General features: G+C 35.1%; 2 protein-coding genes across 6 annotated transcripts; both read right to left on the reverse strand.

The window, feature by feature from the left end:
• Positions 1-2,794: 2,794 nt before the first annotated feature.
• LOC132160535 (prohibitin-2-like) lies at positions 2,795-6,986 on the reverse strand. Of its 2 annotated transcripts, XM_059570196.1 has the most exons (11): positions 6,861-6,986; positions 5,904-6,033; positions 5,210-5,382; positions 4,770-4,854; positions 4,556-4,635; positions 4,229-4,407; positions 3,945-4,074; positions 3,767-3,870; positions 3,448-3,525; positions 3,134-3,210; positions 2,795-3,024 (listed from the first exon to the last, which is right to left on the reverse strand). In XM_059570196.1, the coding sequence occupies exons 4-11, from the start codon at positions 4,808-4,810 to the stop codon at positions 3,003-3,005; spliced, it is 711 nt and encodes a 236-aa protein (XP_059426179.1). In that variant the 5' UTR covers positions 4,811-4,854; positions 5,210-5,382; positions 5,904-6,033; positions 6,861-6,986; the 3' UTR covers positions 2,795-3,002. The 2 variants fall into 2 exon arrangements, with proteins under 2 accessions (XP_059426179.1, XP_059426178.1); XM_059570195.1 differs by lacking the exon at positions 5,210-5,382.
• Positions 6,987-7,260: 274 nt separating this feature from the next.
• LOC132161195 (retinal rod rhodopsin-sensitive cGMP 3',5'-cyclic phosphodiesterase subunit delta) lies at positions 7,261-14,303 on the reverse strand. 4 transcript variants are annotated; one of them, XM_059571076.1, is made up of 5 exons: positions 14,038-14,293; positions 9,511-9,599; positions 9,205-9,315; positions 7,887-7,992; positions 7,261-7,787 (listed from the first exon to the last, which is right to left on the reverse strand). In XM_059571076.1, the coding sequence occupies exons 1-5, from the start codon at positions 14,088-14,090 to the stop codon at positions 7,706-7,708; spliced, it is 441 nt and encodes a 146-aa protein (XP_059427059.1). In that variant the 5' UTR covers positions 14,091-14,293; the 3' UTR covers positions 7,261-7,705. The 4 variants fall into 4 exon arrangements, 3 of the variants coding, with proteins under 3 accessions (XP_059427059.1, XP_059427058.1, XP_059427060.1); XM_059571075.1 differs by having other exon boundaries at positions 9,190-9,315; positions 14,038-14,290; XR_009438108.1 differs by having other exon boundaries at positions 7,742-7,787; positions 7,887-7,990; positions 9,187-9,315; positions 14,038-14,299.
• Positions 14,304-27,844: the final 13,541 nt, after the last annotated feature.

The following is a 27,844-nucleotide window of genomic DNA, read 5'->3' on the forward strand; positions in this document are numbered from 1 at the left end:
CTGCCTCCGCAGAAGATCAACGCTTGCTTCTACATTACCTGTTTAGCCCCCCCTACCGATTCTACATCACTGCCTATTTAAAAATGAAAGATGAAAGTTGTGACATTTGCCAAGTATGATAACCCATATTTGGAATTGGTACTCTGCATTTAACCCATCCAAGTGCACACACACAGCAGTGAACACACACACGGAGCAGTGGGCACCTATAGGTCCAGCGCCCGGGGAGCAACTGGGGATTCAGTGCCTTGCTCAAGGGCACTTCAGCCATGGGTATTGAGGGAGGAAGAAAGTGCTGTCCATTTACTCCCTCCCACCTACAACTCCTGCCAGCACCAGAGCACCGGCAACCTTCTGGTAACTAGTCCAGCTCTCTAACCATCAGCCCACAGCTGCCCCCTAGAATTTGTGCTCTGCATTTAACCCATCCAAAGTGCACACACACAGCAGAGAACACAGACACACACACACACACACTATGAACACACACCCGGAGCAGTAGCCCAGCCCAGCCCACTGATTGTATATCACCTGTATGTCAGCCTGTTTAGCCACATCCACCGATTCTACATTGCTGCCTATTTAGCCCAAACTACTGGTTCTAAATCACTGCCTGTTTAACTTAGTCCCATATGCATCAGAGATTTAGCCAACGGTCCATTGGCGTCACGTCTGAGGCTGAGACTGTTTAACCCAGGCTACTGATTGTACATCACTGGCTGTTAAGCCCCGCCTACCGATTCGAGCAAGCAGTCTAAGACTATACACTACTCTTAAAAGAACTTTGATGTAGTGTAAATAATGAGAACTATTTTTATTGCGTGGTCACTTTTGCTTTGTCTGTTTGTTTGATGTGCACTGAGTATTTATGCATTTTTAACCTAAATCACAGCGTCCATCTTTGAAGAATGTAGGCTGTCAAACATACACATCTGTTAGCCAATCATAGCAGTGGGTGTTTACTTGTGAGTCTACAATATGCCACACCTATTTAAATAAATTGTTCTAATGAGGGTGGTCAAAACAGGACAGAAAATAGCTTATTACTTCTAAATTATGATGCTTTTGTATAAAAATCTTGATAACATAAGTGGACCTCAGAGAACAGTAAACCCCTGTGAACTGTATTTCAACAGTCTAACAATGTTTAATTGGACAATTTCCACTCAGAACCTAGAAGTCTTGGTCTGTTGTTGGGTTTTGAGGACTGGTGCTTTTGGGAGGGTTGTGTTAGTGTTTCTCTCTCAAATGCCTGACCTACAGCCCACACTCATGAATAAGCATGTGGCACAAAACCTCCTCTCCTTCAACAGAGCCTTTCACTATAGAGGGACATTGTGTAGGGGCCCATTAAGGATGAATACAAGCTTTAAAGCCTGAAGCAACACGCGTGTGCTGTCACGCTTAACCCAGCTGTGTGTTATGAAAACTACAGGAACAGACTTGACTTGAACCCTAGCTCAAAAGTTTGTAGTTTTATTTAGCAGACTATCTCAACAACTGAATGAAACGTGAGACCATAGTAGTACTGGGCGTTGGGTGCCACCTAGTGGGGCCCTTTAGCAAATCTGATACTGATAGGCTGTAGTTGCATCCAAACACGTACACAAATGGTTTAATATGATCTAATTATATTGAGACAGCACAGAGTCATATAAGAGCTTCAACACAACCCCTGATTATCCACTGAAACATGCAGGCAGTCAGCGACTTCTCAGTTCTCATCTGCTTATCATGTTTACCTGCAAAAATCTTACTCTGAGGTCAGGTTAAACTGTATATATATATATATATATATATATATATATATATATATATATATATATATATATATATAACCTATATATATTACCCTAGTAATGATAAAATAATTACTCACAAAGCTATAGTAAAGCTGCCCAAACTCACTGCAATTGGATCTACTGACACTTAGTAAGATTGCATTAAACAGCTGCACTTACTGCATTAAACATTATGCTGAAGTTAAATTAACACTTTGCAAAATATTTAATTATTTATTAATTAATAATTAATTATTTAATTATCAGTTGAAAAGGGTATTTGTTAGGGTACATTAGGGAAATGGACACCTAAAATAAACTTCCAATAATGTCAATGCTGAGAGCCAAACATCAGCCTGATTCATCAGCTACATGGCCAATAAACATCCATATTTATCTATTTATAGAAGAAATGTCTAAGAGATTAAGCAATAATTTCTTATGTAACTTTTTCTTATTGAAACACTAACATGTATTTGGCTATGCAGTCTGACAAAGGCTCAGCATCTGTTCACTGGTGCCTTTCAAAGAATGCAAATACACAGGAGCCAATCAGAGAACCAAACAAGCCCCACTCCACTGGAGAGAGGCAGTTCAAAGGATAAACAGAGATGTAACCTGAGCAGGAATAGACTGCTAAAGTAACCAGAACCAGGTGGTTGAGTGATGCTTTTATTCACCAAGCCAGTTTAATACCAAAAAATGTCATACTTATAACTGAAAATCCGTTTTTAGGATTAAAATATTGCAGGTTATTCCAAACACAAGGCGAATGCCCAACATGATTGGAAACTGATTGGAAATAGCAAAGTTTTTATTGGCTGTCATTTTTGAGTCACATGTTACAACTATTTTTAATTCTTAAGAAAATGGATGGATTTATTTTTTCTCAACCAACCTTGAGCTCATCTAATGTATCATTTAAAGACACGTTTCCTGTTACAACAATCACCATCTAAAATAATTAAATGATCTGGTACAGTACACTGTTGCCTTCATTCATTGTGCTGAAGATGAACACAAACGGCAATATCTTTTTTAAAATTTGTCGAGTCAAATTTAATTGACCAACCAGGACTACACCATTAGATATTGAATGAGTCTTCCCCCGACTGACATATTCATTTGTGACTCAATCAGAAAATGCCATCTCAAAGGACACACATACGTTACTTGTAATATAGCCTCTGACAACTGGAATGAGACTTGCTTCTGAATGGGTTACTTCTTTCCGAGAGACAAACTGCAATTCAAACAGAAGATTTTGTCAACATCAAATATATTTTGACCCAATGTAATTAATTAAGAAATCACAAAAAATGCATACAGTTGAGGAGGCATACAGTTCTTACTTGTTAAAAGAGTCGTCCTGTAGATTCAGAACCAAACTATCTGCGCTCAGGAAAACCCTGTTCTGTGAAGCCGCTACCTGGAAAACAACCTTCATCTGGTCAGGGCTTTGAGAAAGGACATCAAAACATTCAGCTTTTTCTAAAAGGAATTGAATAAATGCTAAGCCAAAACATATGCCATCCAAGACCAGCTGAACTTTGGCAGAACTGCTAGTGAACATCAAATATTTACATGGATGAAGTGTACGGTTTACATCAGGAAAACACATTAAAAATGCTGAATAAATAAAATGAAGTGAGTAATAACATCGTACCGTTTTGGCGATGTTCTGCGCTGCTCTGATTCTTCTAAGTTTAAGGTATCCAGGGTTCTTTGTGACGGCTTTCCCCAACTGTCAATTAGACCAGATCAAACTAAAGTTCTCATATTATAGAGAAAATAATTCTGATATTATTCATTTTCTCACATTAATAATATTAACATAATATAATACTAGTCTAATATAATAATTATTATTTAATTATAATAATATACTAATAAGAAAATTAAAAATAACATATTTAAAATACCCATGACATTTGGACTTGTGAGTGTTTGGCAAAATTAAGTATTTTTATGTAAGAAGCTCAAACCATTTTGGCTGCCTGGGCCTCTCCTTCAGCTTGGATGATTTTCTGCCTCTGTTCTTGTTTTGCTTTCTCCACAAAGAACTGAGCTCTTTGCGCCTCCTGCTGGGCTGGAAGACCACAAACAGTTTTTATTACAGTAATTATGTCCACATATTATGTGCTTCAGTACAATTTTACCTACCAACTTGTTTGGCCTCCACAGCTGCTGTGTACTCCTTGCTGAAGCTCAACTCTGTGATAGCCACGTCATCCAGAATAATGTTGAAGTCCTTAGCGCGTTCAAAGAGCTCCCGTCGGATGAGCAGAGAGACCTTTCATCGAAATCAGTGGAGAAGACAGATTAAGAATATAATCATTTTTAGACTGTAATTTGGAGATTTTCCTTCTTTTGAATCTAGACTGTTCATGTCTAGAATAGGTGAAAGTCTTTCAAAACTGAGTAACAGATTGTGAGAAAATACTAACCTGGGCTCTTTGTGTAATTAGTTGGGATGCGTTAAATTTGGCGACCACACTCTTCAGAACTTCATTTACAATGGAAGGCAGCACGCGCTCATCGTAGTCCTTTCCCAGATGCTGGTACAAGACAGTAAGGTTGGAAGCCACAGACAGCACACGCAATGCGATGTTCACCATCTGCAGGTCTGAGCACATTACAAAAACAAGAATTAACAACTTGAAGACTTACGGATTTGGTAGCCACATTTAAATAATAGGTGAATGAATTATGACTGTTGAAATTAAAGTAAATAAAGCATGACTATGACAATGAAATAAAATTGTAAAATGTACCTTTGCTTCCTGTTAAAGAGGATATTTTTCTTGGTTTCGCTCTGATATCATATATGATTGGATATTGAAACCATGGTATCCTATAAGAACAATGTTGTTCATTTTTTAAGCTACAGCTTTCCTTTTTTTTATTATGGTGAGAGAAAAAAACATTGGTTCGCTTTCAAAGAAAACAAGTATAGAAAACTGTTCAACAAGTCAATTAAAAAACTACCTGAAGTGGAGACCCTCAGAGAGGACTGTATCCATCTGCATCCCTCCAATTCTATTAAAGATAATTGCACGCTGACCGCCCTCCACTAGAAACAAGACAATTTGTGTGAGTGATGGCATTACTAGTCCTCTAAATTTATTATATTAATTTCAGAAGTATAACATTCAAAAACATTTTATCCAAAAAGCTTCTTATGCCCATCAAGGCTACATTTACTTGGTCAAAATACTGTTAAAAACAGTAATATTGTAAAATATTATTACAATTTAAAATGCTTCCTACATTAATAGATTTTTTATTAATTCTTGTAAAAGCAAAGATTATTTTAGCAGCCATTACACCAGTCTTTAGTGTCACACAATCCTTCAGAAATGATTCTAATATATGCCAATTTATTAATGCATGGTTTTTCCTTCTAGAGCACTGGTGAGTATTTGAACCTTCTGTAATATTTGCGTATGAGTCCCTCAGTTGTCCTCAGTGTGAAAAGATGTTTCCCAAAATCATACAGTAACTTTTGGAAAAGGTGGAGGATTTTGGAAAAGCTGGAGGATTTTTCTGAAGGACAGCAGGCAGATGAACTGCTAAGGACCAACGCAGGACTCATGAACAACTACCACAAAACAGAAAAGCAGTAGTGGATCATCCAGGAAACGGCACACAGTATTTAGATGCAAGTGTATGTAAACTTTTGAACAGGGTAATTTTTATAATTCATTTTTAACTGAGTTATTATTTTTTCTTGTGAAGTATATATAAACATCTGTTATTAGAAATAGCTTATTCAGGACAGTACTAAATAAAAAATATCATGCAATTTTCATGAGCTTTCTTATTCTTCTTAAAATTATTAACATATTTTCATATTCTGCAAGGTACATATATATATATTAACCTTTTTCATGATTTTTTGATCGATAGAAAGTTCAAAAGAACAGCATTTATTTAAAACAAATATTTTACTGAAACTTTTGATCAATTTAATGCATCCTTGCTGAATTAATTTCTTTTTCAAAAACAAAACCTTAATCACAAACTTTAGAATAGTAGTGCATACATTTGCTCTAGACACCCGATCTCTATTTCTAATACCTTTTTTATGTAATACTTTACACTATTGTAATACTGAATTACCTGTATATGTGGCCTATTTGACTCCATAAGCAAGTGCACCTGCTCCAATTAACAACTTCAGACCAAGTCCAGCACCCTTTGAGCCAGAGGACATGCGTCCGGCGAGATCCTTTAGGTTCTGGAGCAGCCTCTGTGAGATTACAAAATAATAATATTCATTTTCAGTGCAAATTACATTACAATACAATATTACAATACAATATTAGCGTTATATATCAACAGTAAAATCTGCACAGACAGGGTCTTACCAAAAGGGTTAAATGTTACGACAGCGCCATCATTTGAAACTTAATGGGCAATTAATCATGGCTAGAATTTTCCAGTTTTCTATTTTAACGTTGCCCTATTAAAGTGTTAATATTAATAACCATTGTCTGAGAAATTACTCTATTAGCTGACATTCTGATTCAGATCATGGAAGGAACTGTGACAAACAAAACAGTAAATCTTGCATGAAAATATTAAAATTGATTGTGAGTCTACACACCAACTACCTAGTATGTATCTAGTGTGTAATAACTACCTAATATAATGCAATGAATACCTAATAACATTCACACGGGACAGATGTGGGCCGGATCTGGACCAACACTATGTTTCTGTCTGGGTAGTTGTTACAGGTGATGTTAAACGTCAAAGGTCAGGACTTCAAGTATTCAGTATTCAAGTATTCAAAGTCAGATACTGTTATTCAGAAACTATTACCATTCAAATCCCAATTAATAAGTCTAATTTTAGCTTAGATATCCGTGAAGGGCTCTGACAGCAAGTTTAATCTAAAAAATGCGCTTTAATTAGAGTATGAGGAGATCAGGGTTACTGATCATGTACAGTACTGTAACGTTATATGTAACACTCTCTTTCTCTTCCGATTTCTGTTGGCAAGCTGAATGTGACAGTGTATTAAAAGTTGCCCCTTTCATTACTGAGAAATAAGAAATAAGATAGTATACTCACGTTAGGCTCTTTATTCGCCATGCTTGCATGAGTTACCCTGAGTTTTAAGTCACGATTAACTTCCGCTCAAACCTGAAGGAATTATGGGTAATGTAGTACTCTTGGGTATATACACGTTTTGGATGGTTAATCTTTATAAAGCAATTATATGCTAGGTCATATCCAAGACTAAACATTTTATTTAAAACAAATGTGATGTAACTGGGCCCAGATGAAAGCCATTAAGATATTTTAAATGGATAAAGATTTGAAATCAAAATGCACAAATTGTTTTAAAACATTCAAACTGTTTTTTTTTTTTACATTTTTTCTTATTTTCTACATATTTTATGTTATGTTCATGGACATGCAATGCAATGTGTGATATAAAAACTGGCAGAGAAAGACTTATAGGACAATATTTTAATCCATAATTATATAATTTATTTTAAAACACAGCCTATTTTACAGTTTAACTAAAAAAAAAACAAAAAAAAAAACCAGACCATGAATAACCACACAGACTGAGAGCAAACCTTTTAAAAACAGCTGATAAGGAAGAAGTGTACATTGCAGGATTGAATTATAGAAGGAGAAGAGGAAAAATATACAAATAGGTAATTTACACAACCAGGTTGTCATGAGCATGACAGCTCTTATGTACAAGTCCTTATCTGCCATAAAACTGGTGTGACCATTGGTCTTGAAACTGGGTCGTACTGAAATGTTCCCTTTAATGCTGTTGTCACTGCGCCTCAGAGTAAATACTCAGTATGTAGAGTGTCTCCTCTGGCTATTCAGACTTGTAGTGATGGGTCCATCCTCTGGAGTGACAGTAGAAAAAAAAAAAGTAAAGGTTCCATGTCTCAGACGTAGAAGAGTCGTACCCGGGATGTGCTGACATGAAGATCATCATCAAAAAACTTGGTCTCTATAACAACATTACCACTGCAAGAGACAAAATTTAATGTGTGATTAATCCATGAGCAACTTTAACTAATATCAATTATGTAGAATATCAGATTTTCCCCCCAAGAAAACTCTTACGTTAAGACATTTGCAGGCATCATCTGTGACTCTGGTGCAGCTTCTATCAAAGATTGCCATGTGTTTGTAGAATTAGGAATCACAAAACCAAACTCAAAAAACCACTCTGAAGAAAAACAAAACAAAACAAGAAAAAAAACAGACAAGGTACATGTGTAAGTACTTTGTATTTTTTTTATAATCAGGCTTTCAAAAATCTTTTCAATTAAATTTTTTCAATTCAAGTCAAATTGCAAATGGTTTTCACATTATACAGTCTTAAGGCCTGTTCACACCAAATACGATAACTATAAAGATAACGATAAAGATATAGTTCTAAAAATCATTCTCAATATTAAAGAATAGCAGAGTACACACTACAAATATAACGATAAAGGCATTGAGAAACGGTATCGTTGGAATCATTTTCAGAGCGATTTTTTCCAGCTGATGAACGATACAAACATTGACAGCCAATCAGAATCCATCTTGCTGTAACGAGCTCGAAAATTTAAAGCGGCAGACGAACGTGCACTTAGAATAAACAGACGATATCGTTCGCTGGTGTGCTAATATCGCTATCTGTATAGTTATCTTTATAGTTATTGTTCTTGGTGTGAACGGGCTTAAGTCTAATTCCAAATAACCATGAAGGCAAGAATATATCAAAATGTAAATGGCCAACTGTAGTGAATTAGTGGTGAATGTGTAATAAATATTTTATTGAAAGAAATCTTAGAACATTGCATTTAAATTATACTGTTCAGGTTATTCAAGAACATTAAGAATAGTATAAGTACGTTTAAATATTTTACAAGTTACATGTACCTGTGATTTGGACTGCATTAAAACGAAATCTAACTAAACAATGACTATGATATGAAGGTCACATTAATGCAATATCATGATCAAATGTTTAGCACAGTTCATATATAACACATTTTAGCAGTGTTTAGTTAGAATGTTTATGTATGTTAAAACATCTGTAGAAAAGATAAGAACATATGTTTAGTATTCAGAAAATAAAGGTGGTGTATTACCCATTTTTTAACACTACAGTCTTGTGACAATCTTTTTTTTTTCTTTTTTTTACATTATTTGACTTCAGTGGCGACACTATTAAAATGGATTATGTCCTTTTTTATTAATGGACAATGAGAAAAGTCATGGAGCTCCTTACCTGAGAAGACCTCTCTATGTTAGATAATTTGAATGATATTTCAGAACCAGCCACTTTATAAAGGAGAGCTCTAATTTTACACTACTTTCATAACTGCTGTTCCTTATCACTAAAGTGCAATGTGCAAGAAAGAATTAGAACAACCTTCTAGGCACTGGCCTTTAAAGAAAACTTTTTGTTCCAGTCGGAATTTTTCCAGTTTTTCTACTGAAGAGAAATTCAGCTCTCTGGAGACAGCTTTACATTTCAGGATCTTCTTAGGAACCCGGGCTGGAAAACAAAATCATATGTTAGCTAACCAGACATGGCCCATTCTGCACCAAACTGTACCAAAACTGATCTTGACCACTTACTGACATCACTAAAAGGAGCAGTGGAGTAGTGGAAATAAGAGAAGAATTGGCATAGCTTAATCGAGTCAATAGTTTAAATCTTTAATGCAAGGTAATGCTGAGAATCACAAACCTTCATGTTCTACCCCAGGAAGAGAGAGGTCTTCAGTTCCCTGCCAGAGAACCTTTCCTGTCTCTGCATCTCTAAGATTCATCCAATTTCTGAAGACAAGTTAAGGCATGTTGAACAGACGGACAATGAAAACATCTCCTGATGTCAGGGCCCACTCCAAAAAGAACAAAAAAGCACTACAAAAGCGGCCCATAAGACACCTGCACTATATTCCAGCTCTTCTGAAGCCACATAATAGATTTGTGCGAGGAACACACTTTTATATCTTGCTTGTTTTTTTCTGTTCCACAGAGAAAAGTAAGTAACTCTCAAAAGGCATGATGAGCTAAATATTCCTTGAAATTATGTCAAAATTCAAGAGCATCTAATCACTACAATCAGCAGCAATTAGTGCAAACAGCCCAGCAAGGTTAATTGAAATAGACCACACTTGAAGTCCAAAAACAGCCTGATCTTTTCAGCTAGTGACAATGTCCTTTACTTTGTGTCAATGACATCTGACCTCTTCATCTTCAGACCAACTGTATGAGCCTTTCAGGCTAGCAAAGCGCACTCAGACAAGGCTGCATGTGTCATTATAGGTGCATTGCATAGGCCCTAGATAGCGACCCCATGAGACCTCAGCCAGGGCTGCATAAGTGTGCTACATGTATCATTCTAATCTATCTCTAAAGCATTAATAGCAACACATAAATGCTTCTTAACAAATGCAAATCCCTAAGTTGTTCATGTAGGAATAAAAAGGGCTCATCATAAAAATCCTTCATTAAAAAGTAAATATTACTGACACTTCAGCTATAACAATAATATACTTCTGTAAAACGATTAATCGCGATTACTCGCATTCAAAATAAAAGTTTTTGTTTACATAATATATTTATGTGTACTGTTTATTTATTATGTATAGAGATAAACATACATACAGTATATATTTTGAAAATATAACAAAATTCAATATATATTTATATTATTGTATTTTATATTATATATAAATATATTTAATATATACATCTAACATTCATATACATATATGTGTTTGTATTTATACATACATAATAAATATACACACATCTTTTATGTAAACAAAAACGTATTTTTGATTTGCTATAAATGGTTTGACAGCTCTAAAAATAATAAGAATTACAATTATTTTAAAATAGTTTATTTCTTTATTATTATTATTATTTGGTTCTTCTCATTTTTATAGAGACTCAAATGTATAGTGAACAATTCTGAGGCATTAAAATACTTTAAATGAATCCCGAGACCCAAATAACCAGAAGCATGAGCCAGGATTCATTTTCAAAATGACCAAACTGTACCAAATGAAACTATTTAGTGATAACTTTACTGAATACATTCCATATTTTCATGCACAATGTGTAGACTGCAAAAAACAACAATTACATTTTAGATGTTATGCACTAATATTAATGTGCTTAAACATCAATTTAGCAATTTTTCCAACTTCATGAAAGGTTAAGAGATTCTCGTATTTCCAGTTAATTTGATGTGCTTTATCCTGTGATATAGTTCACCCTGAATTTATGCTAACAGCTGAAGTTACTAAAAATGAATAACTACACCCTTAAAGTGCCAGGCTCTGTATCTGATGAACCAGGTGACTGCATTTGAGATTATTGGTCACAGATGTCTGTGGGATCTCACCTGCTGAGCACACTGAGAGAGTCGCAGGGGAGAAACCCTTTTACTCACAAACACTGTCACTGTCGAGGTAATTAGTCCCTTCGGAACCAATGCTTTCATGCCACATTCGTTTTTATAATGTCATCCATTGTTGCGTATTGTTGCAAAAGAGCTACAGTAACTGTGTATAGTTAAAAAAAATACAATAAATTAGTACATCAAACGCATCACATGGCAGTGGAGGCTATGTTAGTTCTAAAGCTTTACCAAAAATACACACAGTACTGTGTTCCTGAAAGAGGAACATAAAATTAGCCTTGAAAGCACACAAAATCCAAACACCTTTAAAATATCTAAATACATAATTTGGCACATAATACAATCTCTGTCTTTTTCATTATTTAACACAGTGTTTTTTGTAGCCACTCAAGGGATTGGTGCTTTGCACACAGTAGTCACCTCTGGGCCACACTGGGGTAAAAAAACTACACAGGGCAAATATGATGAAGCCTGGAAATAAAATTGCATAACATAGCCTTTGAAAATTTGTCTGTGCTGCGCAACTACTTTGTACCAGATTCACGCTGCTATATAGATCTGTGCTATATTAGATGACACATATTTGGTTAATAATAAAAAAAATAAATAAAAAAAAAACCTGTACTCTAAAATGATTTTCAGGGCCAATGCAATAATAGACATTACACTTAGTGACATCTATGGCATACCAGTCCATTCTCCAGTTTACTATAAACAACTACAGCATACAGTTGTTTTATCCAGACACTCTAACATACACTACCATTCAATAGTTAGGGGTTGGTAAGATTTTTGTTTCTTTTCAACAAGGCTGCATTTATTTGAACATTTGAATTTTGAGCAGCCATTATTCCAGTCTTAAGTGTCACATGATCCTTCAGAAATCATCCTTATATGCTTATTTGGTGCTAAAGAAACATTTCTTATTATAATCAATGTTGAACAGTTTTTTTTTTTTTTCAGAAACCGAAATGCATTTCTTCAGGACTTCTTGATCAATTGAAAGTTTAAACATTCTTTCACTTTTGAGAAATGTAATACTTAAGTAATATTTTTTTCTAATTTGTATTACAATGTTTATAATTTGTAGCTTTGCTGAATAGAAGTGTAACTTTATTATATGACCCCAAACTTTTGAACAATAGTATAAATCCCACACATTTCCTTACAGATGATCAACACTATCGTCCAAAAATCTTTCACTGAAAGATAAACATTTGCATAAGTTTCAATCATTTTCCAATGCTTTGCCACAAAGCAACACAGAGTTGGATGTGAGGAGCATAAGGCAGCAAATCCCTGTCCTTTCAAATCAAGGATTTAAGAATTACCAGCCTGTAAGACCAACCCTTGCTTTCCCAGAGAAGGTCACACAGAGTAGACACATGTCTACTTGAAGAAATATTTGGAAAACAGTGTACATCAGGACTGACAGGGCAGTCTAAATGTTCCAGAAAAGGCCATTTTCAGTAGGTTCTGGTGCTAGTGTGATTATTCTCGTCAGATTTACAGAGCCTATTATAGAAACACTAGCCACTGTTATGTAATCGTGATGGCAGGCACAAACTGTGTGAGGAGATTTCACCTATCTAATGCACCTGATCCCAAGAATCAGGTGCCTGTCAGTCTCATAGTATCCTGAAGCCCATGAGAACATTAACCAAACTTTCATCTGAAGGAAAGAGCAACATCCCACAGTTAGTTACTGATGCTGATATGCTCAAATAAATGTCAAACTTTGTGGGAATTTTACCTGGAAGTGCCTATAATCTTATAAGCACTACCAGACTGCTTTGAAATGACTTTCTTCAATATAATTAACTCCACTAGTAAATTTCAATTTATATGCCAGCAACAAGGTATGCATATTAACAAAAACAAGCATATTTATACAATTTATAGAATAACAGACGTAATCTTGATTAGAGGAAATTACACCATCCATTCATTCACATTTAGAAATTACATTTACATTAAGTCATTTAGCAGATGCTTGTATCTAAAGGGACTTACAAATGAGGACAATGGAAGAAATCTAAATCAACAAAAGAGCAATGATATACAAGTGCTATAACAAGTCTCAATTAGCTTAGTGCAGTACACGTAGCAAGGGCTTTTTAAATAATATAATAAATAAAAAGAAAACAGATAGAATAAAAAAAGAATAGTGCAAGCTAGTTTTTTAGTGTCTTTTTGCTTTTGTTAATTGTATAATAATTGAAAAGAAAACAAAACAAATGAATAAAAAGAGATTAGAAAGCTAGTGTTAGTTTTTTTAAAGAAAACGAGCAGCAAATGAATAGAGTGCTAGAGTTAGCAAATTAATAGAGTGCTTTAGAAGTCTAAAAGGGACAAGTTTTTAAAAAGAAAAGAATTAGAATAGAGTGCTAGAGTTAGATATTATTGAATTAGATATCATTCACACACTAATAAACAAACTGCTCATACATACCGCTTAAAAATTAACAGGATGAAATTGAAAATGTCATAATCGGTTTAAAAACTGACACCACATCTATTATAGCCTTAGTTTGTTTGTTAAAATAAAAGGCATTTCTATTTATATATGTATATTGTTGAAACTGAAACCTAGTCTCGAACATAATAATTAAGAAAGCATGGCATAATATGAAAATGGTTCACCCCCTAGTTTGTTCTGTTAACTGTAACTAGCATCTCTTACAGCATCAATAATACTGAAATCCTGGTTTCATAACCGATAAATGAATTACCTAATCCAGATTTACACCTGAATAAACATAGCTAGCTATAATGCAGAGTTGTGTGAGTTTGAGGCTTGTAGCTAACAGGCTAATCTGTCCCATCATCACTTAAGGATACAGTTTAAACCCCTTCAGAATCTCCTTCGCTCTGTCTTCATCCGAAGACATCATTTTCCTGGATCTTCAGCTTCAGCAGATGAAACGAGACGAATTAAAACGTTCCGCCGAGGAATAACTAATAAATACTGGACAAAATAGCTTGTTAATTACATAGAAACCACCTCGAAACAGCTTTTAGTTACAGTGAGATCCAGCTTTAATCTTAACGGATACACTTGATCCGCTCACAACCTACTGTAAATAGATTTTTGTGGAAGACTGATAGCTGGTCCGACCAATCATCTTGCGAGTTTTCGAAGGCCTGGATTAAATGCCCAAATCGTAGCGGAGATGCAAAGACCAGGGCGGGTTTTGGTTGCGTAGGGACGCGTCACCGATGGCAACCCCTCATTCGTCCTTCGAACACAGCAGAACGGAAGCGCACGTGAGACAAAATGTTATCCATACATTATTTGTTATGGAATAAATATGGCGCTTAAGGGGTTAACATATAAATACAGTTCAACTGAATAACGGTCTATTTATGCATAGTGGGCTTTAAACGAAGCCGGTGTACGTACAGATTGTTCTCTTTATGTAAAATATTTTGATGTCACGAATTGTCGTTAACAAACATGCCAAGTATGTCAGACAAAAAGATGCTGGAGTATATTGGTTAACCATCTTTGTTTGTACTATGTACTATTTTATACTTTACGATAGATAAAAAAATAATAACATAAAATAACATTAATATTTTCTAAAAGTTAGGCTATAATTTCATAATTATTAACACATTAATAACATGTCTTATAATAGAAAGGCTCATCCTAAAGTAAACAGGGTGCTTCAGTGTAGTGCAGAGTAAAACAGTTTAGTTATATAGTTATGTATATAGCAGTTTTTGAAGTTTACTATATTATGAAAGCTCTGTGTCTGCAAATTACATGTCTAGAAGAAGCCTTGCGGGTAACAAAAACCACAGGGACAGCACAGGGAATAATGATGACTATATGTCTAACATACACTACCATTAGTCTCAAAATGCTCTCCTTATGACTGAAAATTGGTCATGTAAAAACCACAGAGATCTCCACGTGTCTCAGCACTACACTACAAGAACATAATTTAGCCTATATTTATTATAAACAATATATTTTATTATTTTGTTTTAATTTTTTTGTATTTCATGCAAAGAGGACCTGTAATGGCAGAGTGTGACCAGGGGATGGTGCGATAATACAAGCAAAGAAAATAACTACTTTTGCAGAGTCTTGACCTCCACCTTTTCAAGACCTTGATTAATTTCACCTATTCATTCCACTCATTACATGTATTTGAAATGAATACATAATTTTATCTTACACATAGTAGTGGTTTGCACTGAAAAAAATCTAGAACGAAGTAATTAAGTAACAGAAAATAGAAGTAAAGTTCATGGACACGTAATCATTTATTAACATTAACACAAACAACAACAACAACAATAACAAAAAATCTACATATTCTACAGCCTACATTACATTGGAAATATATGATAATTCATCAAACACAGCTCTGCTATTTCAGAGATATCACAGCCAAGAGTGAAAGGATGAGAAACTGGGAGGAGAAAGCCCTTATATTAACAGTAAATCATATGTCTCTGCAGTGGTCTGCAAAATCCAATGTAATTTATTGCATAAATTGCTGTCTCTGCATCTCCCTGCAACTTGAAATATACTTGTGCATGGATTGTATTTTTCCCTTGCAAATACTAAATTTGACATTGCATCTTTCAGTCAGACTGCTCAACCACAAATAGCACATACACTGCATTTAAAACAGGAGATCTATTCATATTCTTAGACTTGCGAACTTGCATAAATATTACACAAACACTATAAAGTGCCTGATTGATAGGTTATAAAACAGGAAATCTCTTCCAAGGAGACATTATGCCAGAAAACACACTTTCAAATTTTTATTATTTTTCAAGCAATTGAGCTTTACATTGAGCTAAATGCACTGTTACTCAAATTCTGTCAAGTGTCAAATGTTGATCTGGTCAGTGTCAGTTGACTCATTGATGGAGAATGATGTCATATGAAAGTCAGGAGCAGAGATCCTCTACTCCACAAACTCATCACTTCAAATTACTCTTCCAGACAGGAGACAAACTTAGACTTGTGTTGTTCAGTTAATAATTACTGCTTTCACCTCATCTTTAATGAATGATTGGGTCTCATATCAAAGGTGATGAAAATGATGAAAATGCTCACAAAAATGAAGACAGGCCTACTGACGTATATACTCAGTAGTATCTTTCTATTTTCATAAGCCTTCTTTCAACCTCTATACACTTTATATGAAATAAGCAGGGCACGTTTAAGCTACTACATGATATTAACATTAACTAACTGATCTATTTTTAAGCAATAGTCTTTTTAAAATGACATTCAGTAAATTTGATAATCTGTCTTTTTCAATAAATATGATTCATTTTAAAGTTTTATGTTATTCCAGTTCTTTGAACTGAGAGTTGCTTTTGTGGTTGTTATCGTGACAGTTCAGAGCAGTGAGGCCATTACATAAAAGACAGTGCTGAATCCAGTCTCACACATGTAATGCTGTTTTATGATGTCAGAGCTGCAGCTGTTCAAATAATTTCTTAGAAAAACAACATAAAAGTAGACAAAAGACAAAAATCGCATTACCAGTTCCCAGGAAACTGCATGATTTTGCACCCTGTTGTTAAATGTGGTAATCTCTTTAAACTCATATAACATCAAAAAAATGTAATTGCTTTTGGGATATTTTAAAACATGCAAGATTGAAGATAATCTATCTTTCTTTCTGCAACTATCTAGCAAGCACACAGGACAACCTATAGCAACAACCTAGCTACCATGCAGAACACCGTAACAACCACCGCAGAACATACTAGAAATACCTCAGTAAGTACAAAGCAATACCCTAGCAACCGCCCTAGAATCTGCCTACAATGACAGAAAACCTTAGCAACTATCCAGAACATCAGAACTGCCTGGCAATGCCCTCACATAAAACACTTAAGCAACTACCTATAGCAACCACCCGAAGCCCCTAGCAAAATCTAGTTAAACATAACTGTTCTACTCTTTGACTTTAACATAACTGGCTTTCAGATAAACAGCAATGAAATATGGAGATTTTAATGAGAAATCAGCCAGTCGATTGCACTCAGTGGTTTTGGCCACACGTGCGCCTTTTTGCCGTTCACCCCATGAAATCATTTTCTTTTTGAGTGAATGGAGAATAAAGACTATTCATATACTGTATGAAGGAATGCTCTCGCACAGCCAGGGTGAGTCCATCGTGACTCTAAGAATCCTGAGCAGAAGGCCAGGTGCACATTAGCAATTCAAAGTTTTTCTGTATGTATCTTTAGCACAGGTTATCGCCGACAAAATGACCAAATTATCTATTATCATTTAAACTTCTATCTTCCAGGGAGAAAGGATGCTAGAATTAGTGCTAATGTTGACTGGAAATGGAGCTGAACAGGAAATAGAGTGTGTGAAAAGGGCTTGCAGTGGCTAAATGGGAGAGCGCATAAAAAAGGCAGGAAATTAGGTAAAGCTCATTAAAAGAGAGTGTTGCAGCTGGAAGATAAGCAGACTGTGACTTCTCTATTAGACAGCTCGTTACCTGGAGTTATCGAGCAGCAAAGAGCATGCAGCTATAGTCAGAAGATAGATTAGTGTCCACAGAGACTTCTCTGAAACAAAGAAACTATTAAAGCTTTTAGACATATCCACACATTCAGCATATTGTATTTTACCACTTTATCCATCAAGACATTTGCTAGTGTGGAGCATTGCATTTGATCTGTGAAACTCTGAAACGTTATTTGCTGATTTACATTTAGATCTGTCCACTGTGATAACAGCAAAATTGATAAAACCCCCATTTGTCAGGCAGCTAACTCTTACTAATCAGAACAGAAAGCTTTTTCATCAAAACAGGCACATTGATTTTTCATCAGAGCTATTTTTATCCTCTTTTCCCATGCAAGTCCCATCTAGTTTTACAGTTATAATTATTGTCTTGTTTCCAGTTGGTCGGACAACATTAGCTGGTATGTTAGTCCTGATTCTGCCAGTGGAAAGAAATTCTTAGTTTAGTGTTCACTGTGCATTACAGTGACATTGAGGTCTTAAGCAAACTGTGCTGCCTAACTTCACCGTTCTTCTTTACAAAGATACAAAAATATTACGGTTTTTCCCATTTGCTTTTGCTCAATTCTTGAATGAAACTTTTAAAAACACGTGTGCAAAAGAGGTTTGCTGATGATGAGTTGATTCTCAGTGAAACTGTCATACTCTTCACGGTTCCTAAACATTATTCAATAGTGATCCTTTCGACTATCAAAACCTGTCATCTGTCATTAATATCTTTGACATGGAATGTTTTGTTTATATGTAACATACTGTTACAATAGTTAATTATTTTAAAGAAAAGTGTTTACAAAACAGCATTAAGAGAGACACAACTGACACACTATCAACAAAAACTAAAAATTACATATAACAAATATTTCCAGGGTTGACTGCCATCATGCCATGGTGAAAAAAAAAATCATTTTGGTATCATTGGCCAATTTACTGACACAATAACTAACTATAGGTTATGAATTATGAAATAAATGTTTTGGATGAGTAACAATTTGTGTGTACATACATTACATTTTGTTGACATGCAATAGTACTACATCGTTTTAGTGTCGTAAAAAAATAGAAGATTAAAGTCATAATATTTCGAGAATAAAGTTGAAATCATGGGAATTAAGTCAAAATACTTTGAGAATAAAGTTAAAATACTTTGAGAATAAAGTCAAAATATTTCAAGAATAAAGTAAAAATATTTCAAGAATAAAGTCAAAATATTTCAAGAATTAAGTCAAAATATTTCAAGAAAAAAGTCAAAATATTGCAAGAATAAAGTCAAAATACTTTGAGATTTAAGTCTAAATATTTCAAGAATAAAGTTAAAATATATTGAGAATAAAGTCTATATATTTCAAGAATAAAGGTAAAATATATTGAGAATAACGTCTAAATATTTCAAGAATAAAGTTGAGATTACGAGAAATAAAGTTGAAATATTATGAGAATAAAGTTGAAATATTATGAGGATAAAGTTGAAATATTTCAAGAATAAAGTCGAAATTACAAGTAAATTATAATTACAAATAAATTAAAATTTACAAAAAATTTAAGCTGTTAACACTCGGAACACTGGAAATAAGTAAATTAAATCAGTCTGTTGTTTTCCTTTCCTTTTGATGTGCCTTCACATTTATATCATGCTATAACTTGAAATATAAAGAGAAATAAAGAGGAAAAACACATTTATAATTTGTATTTTGTGATAAAACTGACAGAATTTGAAAGCTGAGCTGTGTTATATTAAAAGCAACAAAGCACAAAGCTTATTGTAATCAAAATGGCGCATTACAATTAATGCATTTGAAGAGGTGAAATATTAGGCCTATTTTCAATCATTTACTGTATTATAATATAAATGAATAAAACATCTTGTGAATAGTCACTTAATGTTATATAACCTACCTCAGAAAAGACAACAAGTTGGAGCCCCAGAAAGTTGGTCGCCACAGACAATTTTTTGCGGAGTAGTGGAATTAAAAAAATAAAAATACAGTATAAATAATGAATTGATTCATATAATACAGTGATCTGTCACGTCACACTGAAGAGCTTGAAAAACACATTGCACATTCTCAACATGTTGTATTTCGCAACTGACAGATTTTGAAAGATGACACTTTGTTTTATATTTAAAGTACCAAAGCTGCAAATTATTGGGTGGCTGGCTCACTACAAATAACAAATGCAATTGAAGACGTGAAATATTATTTCCACGCAAACTGTTGGTATGATTTGAGCTAATCTCACATTCATTCAAAACAATTCCGGTGGTCTGGCAACTTCTCCCGGTGCTCCTAATCCATGCCATTTCCATGTATACTCTCAGCATATTATAACTTTAATTGCTACAATTTAATTTCTCGTAAATTCAACTTTATTCTCGAAATATTTAGACTTTATTCTGGTATTTTTGACTTTATGCTAAAAATATTTTGACTTTATTCTTGTAATTTTTTACTTTATTCTTGAAATATTCCAACTTTATTTTCATAATTTTTACTTTATTCTTGAAATCTTTCAACTTTTTTCTTGTAATTTTGACTTTATTTTCAAAATATTACTACTTAAATCTTGTAATCTTAGTTAATTATTATTATTTTTTTTTACATGGCACTAAAACACCGTGGTACAATAGAGATGTGATGTCCTATAAAACAAGACTTGCAGTTTACAGAATGTTAAGAATCCTAAGAAAAATGAGTTAAAGCAATTTAGAAAAAAATTAGCTTCTACCTATCAGTCAAATTATTAATATCAGTGTACCCATAGCAATAACAGTGTGTCAAGCTTGCCTTCAAGTTTTAAAAGCCTTTAAAAGTGACAGACAGAAAAATAGACTGTAGATGCTGTTACAGTCAAACATTTTCAAAGAAAATCTATCGCATCTAAGATTACAGGAAATTGTTATGCAGACCATTTAGAAAAGAAGAAGTATACTAGTTTGAACAGTTTGAATTCATGAATGCTCCAGATTGAGCAAGTGTTGAATTTTTAGTCTGAAAATTATAAGATTTAATATTATTATGTTGCAGTTATAATTAGTCTGTATGTTTTGTTACTCAAAGTGGATGGCTTTAGAAACCCAAAGAACCCAGTCATCCACATTTAGCATCCGCTTCTGTTAGCTCTTGCAGTAGAGAGGAGTCTCAATAGGCCTCCATGAAGTTGTCAAAATGGAAACACATTTCTAAATGAGAGAATATGACTAGAGTATAAATAAATAATGTGAACACATTTCATTGTTGTACAGTGAAAATGTGGCAACATTCATAGTTTTATCAAAATGTGTGATTTTTCCATAAGCAAACCACTAATGCAAATAGCTTTCTTAATGGCTGTGTGCACCTACAATTTCCGTGGAAGGGTTGAATGAGAAAAAGAATCTGAAAATCTGCTTAATCAGCAAAAATCCACCTAATGTGTGTTTTATGTTCAAATTCCAGCCAGCTACCGGGCCTGTATCTGATCCTGGTGGGAAATAACAGAAACAGATGCAAGGGTGCTGGTGTGAATTACAGATATAGCTCTGGATAACATCATCAGCATTCAGACGTTTTTGTTTGTGTGCGTTTCGCATCCTCTAAGCCTTGCAATTTAATCACCCAGATTGCTTTTGATGCCTTTATACTTCAAACGCAAGCATGGTAATTTATCTGCAGTGAATGAGAGGTATGGCTCTGAACATTACTTTGACAGCCTAGGAACACAGAGTGCTGTTTGCCAGACAACCTCACATCTGGGTTAATATGAGGTTATTTTAGGGACCTAATCATACATACGAACAAGGACAGTATTTCCTAGTCAAAGCTATTGTCAAATATGGATGAACAGGCCATTTAGAAATGAGTGCTGGAGGGTTTTCAAACACATTCTTATTAAAAGGTCAGCAGAGTCAGCACTGAGCTTTGAGAACTGCTGTATTTAACATATGTCTTCAGACTCTCAGCAGTAGCTTTGATAAAGGTCACTGAAAAGCCACTGTGAAAATGAGTATCTGTCTATAATGGGCATAGAATGAATAGAAAGTTGGTGGGTTTTAATGATTGTTCATACATCACAGTCACACACACACACAAACACACACATACACACACACACACACACACACACACACACACACACACACACACACACACACACACACACACACACACACACACACACACACACACTCTGTTTTTACTTAGTGCTCAGTTAATATAACATAAACATTTGGCCACAACATTAATTTCAGGTATTTTCCAAAAACAGAGTTTCTGTTGTAAACACTATGTTATAGTAAATAAAGTTTGCATATTTAGCATACAATTGTGCATTGCTACTAGCTAGATTCAAGAAATTAATTGGACAAATCATTTTTTATTGGGTTTACTGAATTTTAATTTCTTTCAGTGTGGTAGAGTCAATGCACCCCCCCCCCCCCCCCTGGATTTACCCAACCATTGCATTAGTAAGCGCAGGATTTTTCCATTTTCTTCAGGAGTAGCTGAATTTGTAAATATTTTCAATAAAATACAGGTTATATGTTGGTTGTATTTAATCGTAATTGTGCTGTAACACTTTATTTTTTGGAACACAAGTACAAGGGCACGATGTCAGTGACTTTAACAAGTGTTGCATCTGTCAGTCTTTTCTCGTGCTGGAAACATCGAATTTGATAAACTGCATAACATAAATAATTTTAGTCCTAAAATGCTGAATGCAATTGCATTGGACGTTAAACAGTGTTCTTAGAGCTGTGCACTGTTTATTTATGGGCAGGTTATGGAGTCAGTCACAGTACCTTTTGGCTATGAGTGAAACATGGGGTGGTGGTCTGAGATTCTCAGTTCCCCCGGCAAACACGAGCCCAGCTCCGGCACAAGATCCGGCACCGTTACGGCGGAAACAGGATAACAGAGACTGGTTGATTTTTGCTTGTAAATGCTTATATTTACTTCTAAAATGTTAGTTAAACGAGTTTAAATGTAGGCAATATTGTTAAAATATATGCTTTATTAAATACACATAATATAAAAGAACTCAAAGCCTACTCATCGAATGTAAATGTTTACAAAGATTTAGGGAATTAAGTTAACATATAAGTACTAACTTATGTGTGAAATATGAAAAAAAAATACTGTAAAAATTAATTGATAAAACCAACCCATTAGGTGGGTTAAATAAACAACCCAACTTGCCAGGCCTAGCATGTGTTCTGTCCTATATTCACCCAGCAATTGGGCTAAAAACAACCTAAATTTGGTGGTTTTAACCCAGTTTTAGAGTGTAGGTTTTCACAAGATTAGGGCTTTTAATGTAATTTAAAACCCACTTCAACGATATCAATGCCGTTCCAGACCTGTGTTACTACAAAGATAAAAAATGAGAATATCTCAGTTTTTTGATAGAAATCATTGGTCAACACTAGAATGATAGCCATACATGTTGATGAGAGATCAAATTTTTGGGAGAATTATCCCTTAATTCACGCCGCCATTGTTATCATTAAATCATATTGATAGTGTCATACTGAAATTAATCATAACACAGCAACCTTTGTCATTATTGCCATAGCAATAGCATGGAATCATGCAAGCATGTAGAACCACACTGGAAGGCTACTAATCTACTCAGCACAAGTCTGATTGGGATAATGTTTTACATGCGTTAGGTATAAATGGAGATCAATTCTCACAGCTACATTTGAAATGCAGAGGTAAATGGAAATCTAATTGTGACCGTGCACAGTCTTTGTGACAGTGCAGTCTTTCAGCAAAACATTATCTCAAGAAGGAATGTATCAAATATGCAGAGCAAAATTTATTTTACAGTTTATTTTAATGTTAATATTTTGTGAGTTGCTGGCCTCCTTTTATATTGAAACTAAAAGTCTTTGGCCTTAATGTGGAAGAAATCTTAACCACGAGAGCCTTTGTACATTTCTCACTGTCAGTGCAATAGCTCGTTTTAAGAGTCATTTACTAAATTATGTTACATTCTCATTCATCTTTGCCCCAGCGAGCCACACTTAGTTTGAAAAAGGTGCAATCCACTTGAAGTATGTTTAATTTCCCGTAATGGAACAATAATGGAAGAAGTGCTCATTCACTTCAAAGAGTCGGTAATCATTACTTTTCATAATGTTAACTGAGATCATGAACACGTTATGGGAGGTTTGTAAGTTATTCAAGTTGACTCTCTTTTGCATATTTTTTTGTATGTGCAGAGCTTCTCATATGAAATTTTACTACAACATGCACTCATACCATGAATATTTAAACACAGCAACTTAAAACACATAAATATATAAGACGCATTTTCTCTGACACTTACTCCATTCATGTAATTGTTTTTCAGTTTAACAAATTCTATGATAATCATCATACAATTTAAAACAATATTAAAATGCAGGGAATCTAATTATTAATTTCTTGCAAAATTATTTTCCACTTAATACTAAACATAATGCAGTGAACTTTAAGAAACTGCTGCTCAAGTGCAGTTTATTTTGCAGTGTAATTTGTTAGAGTGGTGATCCATTCCTGTCATGACAGCAAGAAGAATAATTACAGTTACAATGAGTCACTTTGGAGAATTGCTTGAGCCTTAAGTACATCCACCTGTCTTTTGAGTGGCAAGAGCACATGCTGTGATCCAGATGAAGTAAATGAGAACTGAAGATAACAAATCAGCTCCACATTCTTGATACAATACTGTGTAATCACCATCAAAAATGTGACCGCAGCAAAAATGCTAATTTAATTTGAGAAAACAATCATGTTGATTCTCCTCGGCTCATGTAGTGAAACATGTATCAATTTTAGTCTTTAATCTCTTTTAACCTCCCAAAAGTTTTGTAGAATTGTTGACGCTGTGAAATCAGTCTTGAGAGAGATATGAAGAACAGGAGCGGGGAGCAATGACTCACTCCTGCAGAGGTAAAAACTGTGGGAATTGCATGTTAATAAAGGGCCCAATGAGACAGAAGTCTAATAGTGTATTGAGGTCCAAAAGAATGAATCAGCTAGTTATAGATCTAAACTCGACAGGTTATATGAACCATAAACTAGACATGAGGCCACCTTTGGATTATATGCATTTTAAATTGGCTACTTTTGGATTAAAAGTTTTTTTTTATGTTTGTATGTTATATCTTGTACCAGTTTATTTTGTCTAAATATACAGTATTAAATCCAAAAAAAATTCTATTATGAATTGTTTATATCTCATAACATTTGATGTAACAGAATCTTTATGTTTTTATGCACTAACACAATACTGTTGGGTGAAATATGCCATAATGTAATTACTTTCAATTTGCAAGTGATGCGTAAAATGAATTTGGGAATTTGATAAAGAGGGCATTGAGTATATCAGAAAACCAATGGTCTATATCATCTACACTGAATCACACACCATGATAGAAAATAAATTGGCCATTGATTAACTGTTTTTTCCCCACTGTGCAGACACACTTGTTATTTATTTTCCAGCTTTATGTAGGACTAAGAGTGACATTTAAAAAATAAAATGACATTTAATTTTATTTAATTTTATTTATACAATTTCTGATTTAACATACAAATTGAAAAATAAATATATATACATATATATACATATATATATATATATATATATATATATATATATACAGTACAGACCAAAAGTTTGGACACACCTTCTCATTCAAAGAGTTGTAGAAAATTGTACACACTAAAAATTGTAGATTCACACTGAAGGCATCAAAACTATGAATTAACACATGTGGAATTATATATGGAATTATATACATAACAAAAAAGTGTGAAACAACTGAAAATATGTCATATTCTAGGTTCTTCAAAGTAGCCACCTTTTGCTTTGATTACTGATTTGCACACTCTTGGCATTCTCTTGATGAGCTTCAAGAGATAGTCACCTGAAATGGTCTTCCAACAGTCTTGAAGGAGTTCCCCGAGAGATGCTTAGCACTTGTTGGCCCTTTTGCCTTCTGTCTGCGGTCCAGCTCACCCCTAAACCATCTCGATTGGGTTCAGGTCCGGTCTGTGGAGGCCAGGTCATCTGGCGCAGCACCCCATCACTCTCCTTCTTGGTCAAATAGCCATTGATGCCTTCAGTGTGACTCTATTTTCATAGTCATGAAAATAAAGAAAACTCTTTGAATGAGAAGGTGTGTCCAAACTTTTGGTCTGTACTGTATATATATACATTTATTTTTCAATTTGTATATATATATTTTTACATATACAGTATATATATATATATATTTTTTTTTTACTTTTTTCTTTACATTTGTCATGAAAATCATTTGTCAATCAAAATTGCTATTGGCTGATCTCATGAAAAAAATAACACTTTTATGAGATGGATGTTGTGTTGGTGAGTTGATGGTATCCTTAGGCATGCTCCGCTTTTTATGTGGACATCATTGACATAGATGTACATTGTCCTCTTAAATAGGCCATTGGATGCTACATGTACTTTTACAAGTTGTATAAATATGTGACTGAAATGTGTGTACGCAACCACCCTATAATGATAAAAATCCACCCGCAGTGTTTTTTTTTTTTAATCTACTAAAATCTTTACCCCTTTCTAAAATCAAGCCGATCTCAGATGCCTGTCTTTGTGATGTCACACAGAGAGGCCTCTCCCATGATAGCTTGTTTGACAGTAGTTTTTCAGCACAGACTGGACTGGCATTTTACCTTAGACCTGTCCTGAGTGACCTGTCATAAGTCCATCATTATTTTCAACAATTCAGGGACTGGAACACTCCTTGGGCTAAACTTGGGGCAGGAGCCGTCACCTGGGTAAACTTGGGGACTGGAACCCTCTCTGGGCTAAACTCGGGGGCTGGAGTCCTCACTGGTCTAAACTTGGGGACTGGAACTCTCACTAGGCTCAACTCAGGGGGCTGGAGTCTTCACTGGGATAGACTCAGGGAAAGGAGCCCTCATTGAGCTTAACTTGGGGACTGGAACCCTCTCTGGGCTAAATTTGGGGGGTGGAGTGCTCACTTGGTTAAACTCAGGGACTGGAATCCTCATTGGGCTAAACTCAGGGGCTGGAGCCTTCACTGAGCTAAACTCGGGGACAGGAGCCCTCACTGGGCTAAACTATGGGACTGGAACCTTCTCTGTGCTAAACTTGGGGAATGGAGTCCTCCATGGGCTATACTCAGGAACAGGAGCCCTCCGTGGGCTGTATTTGGGAACTGGAGCTGACACTGGAGTGAGCTCTGGGGATGGAGCCAACACTTGAGCAAGCTCTGGGTCTGGGATGAGGGCTGTGAATCATGGGCGTGAATTGGGTGGTCAGCGGACTTGACATTGACCCGGCCAGCAGGCTTGAGTGCTGAACAGCTGGCTGTCTTTACAACGGAGCAGCTGGCAGGCTTGACTGTGGAATGGCTGGCGGAGGGGTTCCGGATTGGGATCAGGATCGGGATCGGAAGCTCTCCAGACACCGGATGATTACCTCCTTCCACTATTTCCATTGGCAGATGTGTTCTGTGTGATTAGCTCCTTACTTGATTCACTTGGGTCACATATAGCCTACAAACACGTGCATTTGGACATGGATCTTGTTTAAAATTACAGAATAATCTCACTCACTTACTGTGATCCACAGGTTAAGCCATACTCAGCTACCACAGATCTCCTAAATGTTATGGTTATGCTCTGCTAACTTGCAATTCAATTGTATTTCCGTTTCCATGGTACTACAGAGGCAAATGATTAGATGCAGATGTGAATAATTTCTAGCATTAGTGTTTTGCAGTCTGCACACATTCAGTGCCTGTTGAGGGTGCATTAAATGTATCCATGGAGACAAATGTAACAGGTGCAAATCCATTGTTTGTGTGAGCTGAGAGATCTTCCTGAACATCCTCTGCTGATTTGGCTTTGTTGGAATTGTCTTGAAATTATCCTTTTAATAGCAAGCACTTGCAAGAGGCCTCTATTTCTAAGCGGGCTGAAACGGTGATCGCTGGAAGAAGAACTTCACCAGTGGATTGAGAGTGGATTTTATTCATTTTAATTTACATTTGAGAAGGGTAGAGTGCAAAACACAAAGACTCAGGTGAAATATAATAATTGGTGCACTTTTCTGTACTCTCTGGTCTTTGTCATTTATTGTTAAATGGTCAAG

The sequence above is a fragment of the Carassius carassius genome, chromosome 17 (assembly GCF_963082965.1).
Source record: "Carassius carassius chromosome 17, fCarCar2.1, whole genome shotgun sequence".
Taxonomy (NCBI): Eukaryota; Metazoa; Chordata; class Actinopteri; order Cypriniformes; family Cyprinidae; genus Carassius; species Carassius carassius.

Bases quoted from the DNA above. Each gene is read 5' to 3' on its own strand.
- LOC132160535 (XM_059570195.1), bottom strand. From the start codon at position 4,810: ATGCAGATGGATACAGTCCTCTCTGAGGGTCTCCACTTCAG. The intron at 4,636-4,769 runs GTAGTTTTTTAA...TTGTTCTTATAG, and splicing joins TCTGAGGGTCTCCACTTCAG to GATACCATGGTTTCAATATC. The intron at 3,025-3,133 runs GTAAGAACTGTA...TTTGAATTGCAG, and splicing joins CAGGACGACTCTTTTAACAA to TTTGTCTCTCGGAAAGAAGT.
- LOC132161195 (XM_059571075.1), bottom strand. From the start codon at position 14,090: ATGATGTCTTCGGATGAAGACAGAGCGAAGGAGATTCTGAAGGGGTTT. The intron at 9,600-14,037 runs GTATCCTTAAGT...ACTTGTCTTCAG, and splicing joins ATTCTGAAGGGGTTTAAACT to AAATTGGATGAATCTTAGAG. The intron at 7,993-9,189 runs GTTGTTCTAATT...GTTTTTCTTCAG, and splicing joins TAAAGGCCAGTGCCTAGAAG to AGTGGTTTTTTGAGTTTGGT.